We start from the raw sequence: 10,032 nt of genomic DNA on the forward strand, positions 1-10,032 counted from the left end.
GGGAGGAAAGGCAGTAGTTCTGAGGGGTCTTCCCTGCTAGGCTGCATGGCAAACTGCACAGCCATTACTGAGGCTGAACAATCATTAAAATCTGTAAGCTTGTACTCAAGTGTAGCAAAAATCCATCCCTATGTTAAGACATTCATAAATCTAGCGGTAGAGACCCCTGAGACCGTTACAGTGAAGGAACCTGGTCTGTTCAGTATCTGCTGCCAAGGGGTAACAGGCAGCAACTGAGGCCCGCTCACAGCTTCCCAGTATACAGCCTGCCTGAGAGAAACACTCAAATTTCACCTGCCCACCTGTGTCACTGGCTCTGATGATTAATCACTCTTTAAAAGGAACATAAACTTGCACCTTTGTAACTAGAACTGACCGAGTTTCTGCTGCCAGAAGGATCTGGACTGCCTGGTTTAGCAGATTAAAAAAAAAAGATTTCTACTAATTGAAGACAGTTCAAATGTTCTACTGTTTCTGCTGTATGCTCAGCAGATCTTGCAAGATGCTTCCAGACAACAGAGCCTGTATCTGTTGCAATACTAAGTATCCAAAACTTTATTTGAGGAACAGTCCTCTTACCCATTCAAAATATGCAGCGAAGACAGACCTACGAAACATCATCAAAGGTACACAAAAATTTAGCCACACCATCCTTGAAGATTGTTGCTCACAGATTGCAAGCCAAAACACTTACCTTTGAGTCATTTCCCAAGTACTCAAAATCTACTCTTCAGCTTTTTATAAAATGTACATTACTGTGGATCGTTATTTTCATTTGTAATTAACAATTACAACATTCAACCGAAACCTGTTACTTAAAGCATCATTGTATTCAAGTGGTCTTTCTGCTTAGGAAAGGCATTTCCAGCAGTACTATCTGCTAGATTTTAATGTGAATGGATTAAAATAGGGACTTCAACATTTTTTTTTCATAAGTGCCAAGATATTGTTAGGTATTTACTGAGGTAAAAAATGTATTTGACTCTTGAGGAAGAACCAATGAAGCTTTCCTAAAATCCTCTAGAGAAGTACACTGTAGTTCAGAATAGAAGTGCTGTTATCTTAATATGCACCGATACACTAATACTTGCAAAATAGGTCAGCTAGGATGTGCCTCAACAGCTCCCACACACAGGGAGTTTGGGGCTGATAAAACAGGCAAGTTCAGCCTCTAATACTGTAGGTTCTGACCCACAGAATGACCTCGTTTGTTCACAAAAATGAGTATACAGAGAAGCCCTTTAATGACTGCGGGTTTTTTTTTCTTGGGTATTTGCCGTTTGCTCTCTCCATGTGTTTGGTTTAGATGCATTTTTTCCTTCTTCCGCTTGGTTTGTTGGTTTACTCGGGAGAAGGAATGTAGGAGGGCAAACAAAATTCATTCCTAGGGCAGGATGTCTTAAATTAAAATACCCAACTACCCAGCTGAGTTTTTACCACATTTTTACCACACGTAAATATAAAAGGCATTAATTAATCTACGAGAGTCAGAAATTTGTATTAAATCTGCACAACAGGTGCACAGTCAAATATGTGAATCATTTACAAACCCAAGATTAACTATTTTTAACAGGGAAAAACACCAGTATAGGTACACCATCAGAATGAAAACTTGTTCATCAAACTCTATCTGTACAGAGACATACAGATGACACAGCATTTCAACCAGGTTTATTTATTTTTTGTGTATGTGATTACTAGGTAATTAGCGTTGTCAATACTGTAAATACATTTTAAATTACAACCTCATCTTTACACTTTATACAGGGCTAATTTTACAAATAGAACTTTGCCATCAGTTTGTCCAACTTACATTTGCTGAGCAAAAAGCCAACAATAAATACTTCCTTCTGAAAAACTCTTTAATGGAATGCCATTTTTAGGACTCTATGCAGAGAATTTATTAGTGATATTGCTGCATACCTTCTGCTTTTCTCATAGATAAATTGTTTGACTGCTTTGGATTGGCATCTTTTCAACTAACAATTAGTTTTACCTATCGTAGTTAAAGTTTACTAATACAAATAAACACTGTAAGTTAGGTATATCGTGTGTAAACACCTATGCATTTTTATATCTGTGGCAAAATCCTTCCTCTTATTTTCATTGCTCACAGAAGTGGGAAGCGGTCAGCTGTTTCCAGGATCTTCTTTAGTCTATTTGTCTCCTCTCTTACTTCTCTGCTTTACAGAGCTAGTCTGATTATTGTCAGTGGAACAGAGACACTGTTTCTTAACTAACTTAATAGCATTTAGGGTTAAAATGTAATTTATAATGCTGTGAAATGAGCTCTTTTATCCCAAAACATTTTTTCTACTTGTCTCTGAACACACACTGCACAAATTAGATGGAACAACCACAGCAGTCAGTTTTACAGAGCAAAAGTTTGGAATATTTCAGAATTCATTTGTAAGTGTGATCCAAGTTTGGGAAATGAGATCCCAAATGAGATCTTCCACTTTCTACGGGCAACTCACCCACAGGAACGGTTCTGACATCTGCAGCCACAGAGAATGTCAGTGTGACACCCAGCAGCAGCAGCAGCAGCAGCAGTCCCTGTGCTTCCAAAGGCTGTGCTGATTCTTTACAACTTCCTTCAGCTCTGACTAAAATCGGAGCAGCTCTTCCCAGCCAGGACAGGCTCTTGCTGGAGAGGATACCCGAAGTACGGCGGGGACACCAGAAATCCCGACGGCGGGGTCAGGTGGACAGCGTGGGCTGTCTGGAAGCAGCCAGCTGTGTACGGTGGAGGTGGCGATGCCACAAGGCATCCTGGCTCTGCCCGGGGAAAGGAGAACCTGCGAACCGAGCCACTGGTCGAACTGGAACTTGTGGCAGTACTGGACTGCCTTGATGGCGTCCTGAAGCTCGTTGAGGCCAGGATCATGGGGAGAGTCTCGGTCTGATAGCTCCGCAGAGAAAATCGTATGGGCTGTGACGGCTGTTTAGGTCTTAAGCATGTGCAACAATAAACCGCAACCAGAGAGCCCACGATAACAAAGGCAATAAATATTGATCCAACAATGAGGAACGGAACGTAGATCGGTTCTGGGAGAAGAAAGAACAGGAAGAGCCATGCACATTAGCTGACAAATAGCAGGTCTGCTGCCTAGAAATAAACTCCATAGAGTTTATGAAGCCTCACATCGTTTCAGTCCCACCACTGCGCTGAGCTGCTCAGAAGATGCAGCTTCCAACCGTTATCATTAGAACAAAATTAAAGTTTGAACTCTGCATGAACCAATCAAAATTTCTTTCCATTGACAGTTTTAAGTCACCAATGGTAAAAGCTGTCTACACTGTGTCTCGTTTGCTGTTTCTAGTTCTGTTTCACCCAAGAATCACACTCCTCTCACCCCCCAAACCTGCTATGGCTGGCTGATATAACAGCTTGAATCTGCATTGGAAGCTCAAATGCTGTAGATGCTATTAAATCGCTTTCACTCGCAAGGTGGAAAACAAGCACAGAAAGTGTGACTTGGGAAACTAGTTTACGTGTGCGCTGTCGGGTTCCTTTTGTTTGGAAATTCCCACGGTGAGGTTGTGTCTGCTGAGCACGGGAGCCCTGTCTCACCTCCAGGAGACACAAAGTACATTAAACAGACACAGTTAAGTTTGCCAACGCAAACTTAAAATGCGCCTTCCAGTTGGGATGGATACAGCTGCCGGGGCCTCCTTTGACCGCACAGTCGTATTATACCAAGCGCATCCCGGGCACCCTCTCTGCCGCTCCCGCAGCTGCGGCCCCGGCGCTACCTCCTCGTGAGTACCGGAGGTCGCGCCCGCGTCCTGCCCGAGCGACGGGACGGGCCGCACCGTGCCTGGACGGGCCGGGGCAAGGTGCCCGGCAGCAGTCGCCGCCGGACTCCGCCTGAGGAACGGTCCGCGGGGGCCGGCTCCCGCCCGCCCGCCCGCCCCGGGACCCACGAGCCGAGCACTCACGGGCGCTGACTCCCGGGTCCGGGGTCTCCCGGTCGTTGGTGCAGCCGCCCTGCTCCAGGCGCGCCTCGGCAGCCGCGCAGCAGTACCGCAGCGCGCAAGAGCCACAGCAGATGGTGGCGGCCGCCGTGTCGAAGCCCTCGGGGCATTGGAAGCCCTCGTGGTAGCCGCCCTGCCCGTCCACCCAGCCGTGGCAGTACTCGCCGCCGCCGGGCTGCCCCCCGCCGCCGCCGCCCAGCAGCCCCAGCAGGAGGCAGCGCAGCGGCAGCAGCAGCAGCGCCCGCCGCCGCCCCGCCATCGCCCGCCGCTGCCGCCGCCCGCCCCGCCGGGCAGGGCCGGGCAGGGGCGGCCCCGCTGCCGTGCGAGGCCTCCTGCGCCGCGTCCGGGGCGGGGGGCAGCTCCCCCCCTCCCCCGCGCGCACACACACACACACACACACACCGCCCCCGGGCTCCCGCAGCCGCGGGGCCGCCCCCGCCGCGCCCGCGCTCACCTGCCGCCCCGGCCCCGCCGCCGCTCGCTCCTCTGCCCCGCAGCTTCGCCCCCAGCCGCCGCCCCGCACGCCGCAGCCCCGCAGGCTCCTGTGACCGGGCCACTGCCTCTCCGCGCATGTGAGTCGCCCGGACGGAGCGGGTTCTGCGGACGGACCCGTCGTTGCTTTTCGTCGCTTTTGAGGAATCTCCATGCCCTCGGGAGCTTTTTCCTCTCGGGGACCCCGGGTCTCAGCCTCCTGGCAAAAGCAGCTGAGCTGGAACGCAGGCATCTTCCATCCCGGCACACTTAAATGTGCCCCTCACTTTCCCGCTAGCCCCAAGCCCTGCAGCTGAAGGGTTTCTTGTACTGGCAGTTTATTAAAGCAGCCCTGCACTTCTAAGGGTTAAAAAAACAAGCATAGCCTATGATTTATTACAAGATCTCTGTTTTTTAACTTGTTTCCTTTCCTTGATAACTTTTTGTGTGAGAATACATAGCAGTATATTCCCAGAAGATTTATAGCCTCTCTTAGTCAAACACCAGGCCCATCACCTTTATTTTCCAAAGGGAGAGGGCAAGTGTGAGGCTGAGGAGGAGGGACACATCTGTTCATATGAGCGTCTGATCCCTTTTCTGGTGGAAGAATAATAGCAAGTCACCAAGCATCAGGAAAACCACAAAAGGAACTGCTTATTCATTTATTCCAGCGGGGAAAAAAAAACTAAAACGACCCAACATATTTTAAATGAACTGAGCAGATTTGGACTTCTGGTCCAAGCAAAGAAATAAAAGATGTCTCCCCTGTGTGCTATGTAAGAGGCACTCCTGCTCTAACAGAAAAAGTGCTTGCGAAACTCGTGTTCTTTTAAAGTTGGGCTGAAGGGAAGAATTTGGTTTTACTGCATCTGAAACTTCCTGCCATCATTTACCACTGGGGTATGAATATGTATATCAGAGTCTGACCACTTGTCAAACTTTTTGAATGCCCATGTCACTAATTTCCAAAGTTGGCAGGTTTAATGAAACAAAAGGAACAAAGTGTGCTGTGTACCAGCAATAAAACTGTGCACCGAGAACCATCTATCAAGCCCTCAGACTTCTGGCCAACCCCAAATACAGTCCACAGGCACAATATTTGTGTTTGTTTTTCTTTTAACTAATCTGTTCTTTTTTTTCACTCCTACTCTTTTTTTTCCCCCCCTTGTTTTGATTTAACTGTAACCAGTGCTACCAGATAGGAAAAGCAAATAAAGAAGTTGTATAAGTACAAAATATTTTTCATGGCTCTTCAACAGGTGTGGGTATAGAAATAACAAAACTGGATATTAAAGAAAAGCAAATAGATTTTGAACGTGAGGATGTGATATTCTGCCTTCTTCACCATTTTCATTTTGAAATGATGATGTGAATTAAACTTCTACCAGCTGTCCCGACTCCGAGTTCCTAGTTTTTATAGGCCCATGTTAAATATTAATATAGTTTTGCATTGGTTCACTGTGGTTTTGGAGCAAACATAACCTCCATGGAATGTTTTAAAATGGATGGCTTTTAAAAGCCTAATCCAGCTTCCAGGAAGGTCAAAAGGAATCTCTTTGTTGACCAGGATGGGGCTTGTAGCAGGAGCTCAGTAAGGTCCACATGGTACGTTTAGCTGTCCTCAGGTGCAGAGAGCAGACAGACAGACAACAGATCCGTCCCGTCAGATTTCCAGGAAAGTCACATTTGATAGGAATTGCTGAGCAAATGTGTCACAGTTTATATATTTGTTTTGATAAATAGTTCACCAGCTTCTACCAAAAAAACCCAAAGCAAAACAAAAAAAATACCAAAAAAACCAAACTGGGAAAAATTCCTTCTGATATATATTTTTTCAATATAAAGCTATTGCAGGAACAATGGAGATATTCTTCTGGGGGAAAAAACGGGGAGGCTTCTAAGCCAAAGGCATCAGCAAGAGTTTGACCTGGGTTCATTTCTCCCTTTATGCATCTCTAGTGCTTGGATCGTTAATAAAAAAGTTTATGACACGTTCATCCTTGTCCCCCCCTTCTCTGTTCCCCTCTTGTGTGAGCTGATGGCAGCTGTACCAGGTCTCCATCAAACAGGTGCAATTACCCTTCTCTTTATTTGAATCCCAAATTGACTCATCCTGCAGGACAAAATCCTGTTAAGTCTTAAGTATTTGCTTGGAAGTGCATGTGTGGTTCGTTTGGTTTTGTGTGGGTAAATGGCGTTTCAACCAGTCAAGTGGATTAAGCTCACTTTTGCCAAATAAAAATCAGAGGCAGATTTCGGTATTGCTCTTGCAAACACAGACAGCCTTGAAAGTTTGAAGATTAACAGTGTTCCATTGAACTGCTGAAGTCTTAACTGACTTCTTTGCACTTATTTTTTGCCTTTTCTGAAATATCAGTGCGATTTATAGAATGTGATGTGACTCCAGGGGAGATGATTTGGGTTTTTCTGGCCCAGAGAGACAAAAGCCTTTACTCTGCTCCCCTTTTGTAGAGCGTGCATCTGTGCAAGCATATCATTAAAGAACTTGAGTTGCTAGCAGATTCATTTGCATCAATTTATGTTATTTATTTGAAGCTAAACTCACAAGTAATTAAGAATACAGGAAAAATTCTGTATGTCATGCAGACTGTTGGTGAGCATTCTTCATCTGTAGTTTGAGGACATCAGGTGGCACCGAGTACCTCACTTCTAGACTGTTTCTGGTTGGGTAATGCTCCTGCAAAGTAGCTGTGTTGACTTTGCCTATTATTTGTTCTTAGCTGAAGCCTTACAGCTTCCAGATGATGTGATACCATTCATGTTGAACGGAAAACACTGTTTTTAAAAGCCCGTATAGCTATTGCTCTGATTACTGTTCCTTGTAAAACTTAGTATTAAAACTGATGAAGGTGAGATTAGTCATAAAACAGGTAGAGAAGATAATTGCATTGTAGTGTAAGGTATTCTCTTAAACTAGTTTAAGATAAGTTTAAGTAGTTTAAGGCTTCTCTTGCTGTCCCCACAGCAAACCTATGGAGAGAACACATCGTAGTATTCATCTGCTTCGGTGTAAGATCAACAAATGACTTCTGAAATTATTGCATCCATGCATGCAATAATTACCTCACTTCTGTCAAACAGATTGATTGTAAAAACAGATGCTAAAAGCTCCTGAAATATATTCATAGTTCCTACTAATGATTTTACACCAGTCAGTTTTCTGGGTTTGGGGTGGAGTGTGGTTCTGTTTTCACTGTGATGCTTTTGGGATTGCTTTAGAGTACAAAACAAGTCAGTGATCGACCCATGGTGCTCTAGCATGAGAGCCAATCCTATTGCCATTTCAGGCAGGCACTACCAATGTTGGGAGAGATCTGGGACTTTGTCTTGACTACTAGAGTCCCAGCTGAGACTGGATCTTCTAAACATGTCTAAATATGCCACACTTGTATCTTGACTAGGGTAAAGATAGATAGGATTGGCTCATATCTTGCTTAAGATAGCCATTAGGTTTGATCATTTCGCCCTGGGTCTTCATTAAGTATTACCTTGAACTTCAAAGAACATAAAGGCTAAATTTTGTTACTAGCTTCTGAAAACCACCTGGTGCAAGCCATATTCTCTTAAAAAATAAAAATTTAAAACATTTGCCATGTAAGCTGCAAGTCCTTTAGGTACATGGGTTGCTTTATTAAGCACATAAGGACTGTGTTGAATAAAACCTTGTCTGCTGCTCTCTAAAACAACATCCTTACTCTTGACTGGTTTTTGAGAAAGCTCTTCCTGCAGTTAACTTGCTGGGAGAGCCACCTGCCAAGCCACATGTATCCATGTCACTTAGCAGGCCACACACATCCATCTCCCAGCCCAGGACAGCTGCTGGACGTACTGGCATGTGCCTCAGCTCCAGCCCCATACTCTAGGGTAGCTCCCAACACATCTTCACTCCTCCTCTGGCTGCAGAGCCCCATCCATTGCCTACATTGGACAGATCTATAAAACCCACAAAATGTGGTTTTGTGGCTTCATCAGGAAAGAATGTGCTGCTTTTCTTATTCTTTCTTTTGCCTTGCTTCCTTTCATATGTGGGAGAGAGGGATCATCCTGGACTGATTTAGGCTGGGAGTTGTAGCTCGGCCAGGCAACGTTTTATTATTTATTTCTGAATACTTATTTCTGGGATTTGACTGGCATTGCCTTGTTCTTCACCCTAGTCAGGAATACCACTGTGTTTTCTGAAGCCACGCAGGAATACTTGAGGGGTAAGGTTATGTGGACCAACTATTAAAAGCATCACCTCCTAGACTTGCCCACAACTAACTCATTGAAAAAGCTGACTACAGCTTTTGGAGAAAAATGTAGAAGTCCAGCTGTCTCAGCCTAATGACTGTCAAAGTGAGCGAGATTAACCACACTGTAAATGCCTCAAGGCTCACTCAAGAAGTAGGATTTTGGGTTACTGGTATCTTGATACATATATACACATATGACAGCAGTGTTCCCTAATCTGAAATCTCTAGTGGCACTAAATGGAGTAGTTAGGTGCACACTTCAGAAATCATTATTCTCCTTCTAAGGCGTCCCGAGTAGAAGACATTTTCAACCCAGCAATGCAACCAACCTTGTTCAAAGGACTTATTATCCCAGGCATCTCCTCGTCTTTCCTTTAGGAGATCACTCTTGTCTCACACTTGAGCTCTACAGAGCCCATGTGATGAAAGATGAAGATATTTGCTTACATACAGTAACTTACGTGCACTGAATGTATCTCTTCCATGCAATCACAGCAGTACTCTCTGTTCTCTGTCTCAGGTGCACAGAGAGCTGTTAAAGGCAGAAGAGCAAGGACAGATATCTAGAAGAGATAGGCCTTGGTGATCTCATGGGATGTGCAATTACCTTTACTACACTCCAGCTAGAGCTAAAAATACCTGTCTTATGGCCACCAAACAAGGTTTCTGAAGAAGTGCTTAATTTGCTTTTAAACCAGAGGTTCTTGTGCTCTCAAATTCAGAAACAAATTCTCCAGGCAAAAATTCTTAATTCTGAAGAAAAAAATGTATGTAACTATGTCAACTACTAGTACAATGAAAGGCAATACAAATCATAAAGAGAAAGTAAAAAATAAAGTGTAGAAATAGCTGCCTTTTTGCATTTCTAACAACTATTTTCAAAGCACTGGGCATGGGGAAATGTTTTGACAATTGAAAAGGGAGATTGAAAAACAGCTGCATTTTGACTACTGTTTCACGTGAAAAATGTAAATCAGCTATAATTTGTCACATAGCTCCTTCTCTGTAACTTGCAGAGAAAGAATGAAGTATTGCTAATTAATAATTGTGTTTTCTAACCATCTCCATAGCTGTAACCCTTTCTAAGTGGTACCATGCTCACCAGCTAGAGGTGGAAATCTCAGTATGCGATTGCTGTGCAATTCCCTAATCCCCCGAACAGAAGACTGAGTGGTATAGTCATATTAATGAATAGTGCTACAGAAAGGTCAGGGGAGGGAAATAGCATCAGTCAGATCTGCTTTGCTCTGTCGCAGAGTGTGCATTTCCTTTTCCTTGCAACAGAATTAATGACCAAAAGAAAGTGAAAGGATGTGAGAGAACGTGACAT

At 44.5% G+C, this 10,032-nt stretch overlaps 1 protein-coding gene across 1 annotated transcript; it reads right to left on the reverse strand.

Annotated features, from left to right (window-relative positions):
• Positions 1 to 1,670: 1,670 nt before the first annotated feature.
• SHISA3 (shisa family member 3) lies at positions 1,671 to 4,237 on the reverse strand. The gene is made up of 2 exons (XM_061993398.1): positions 3,943 to 4,237; positions 1,671 to 3,048 (listed from the first exon to the last, which is right to left on the reverse strand). The coding sequence occupies exons 1-2, from the start codon at positions 4,235 to 4,237 to the stop codon at positions 2,597 to 2,599; spliced, it is 747 nt and encodes a 248-aa protein (XP_061849382.1). The 3' UTR covers positions 1,671 to 2,596.
• Between the last annotated feature and the right edge of the window lie 5,795 nt (positions 4,238 to 10,032).

Source organism: Colius striatus, chromosome 3, assembly GCF_028858725.1.
Source record: "Colius striatus isolate bColStr4 chromosome 3, bColStr4.1.hap1, whole genome shotgun sequence".
NCBI classification, from domain to species: Eukaryota; Metazoa; Chordata; class Aves; order Coliiformes; family Coliidae; genus Colius; species Colius striatus.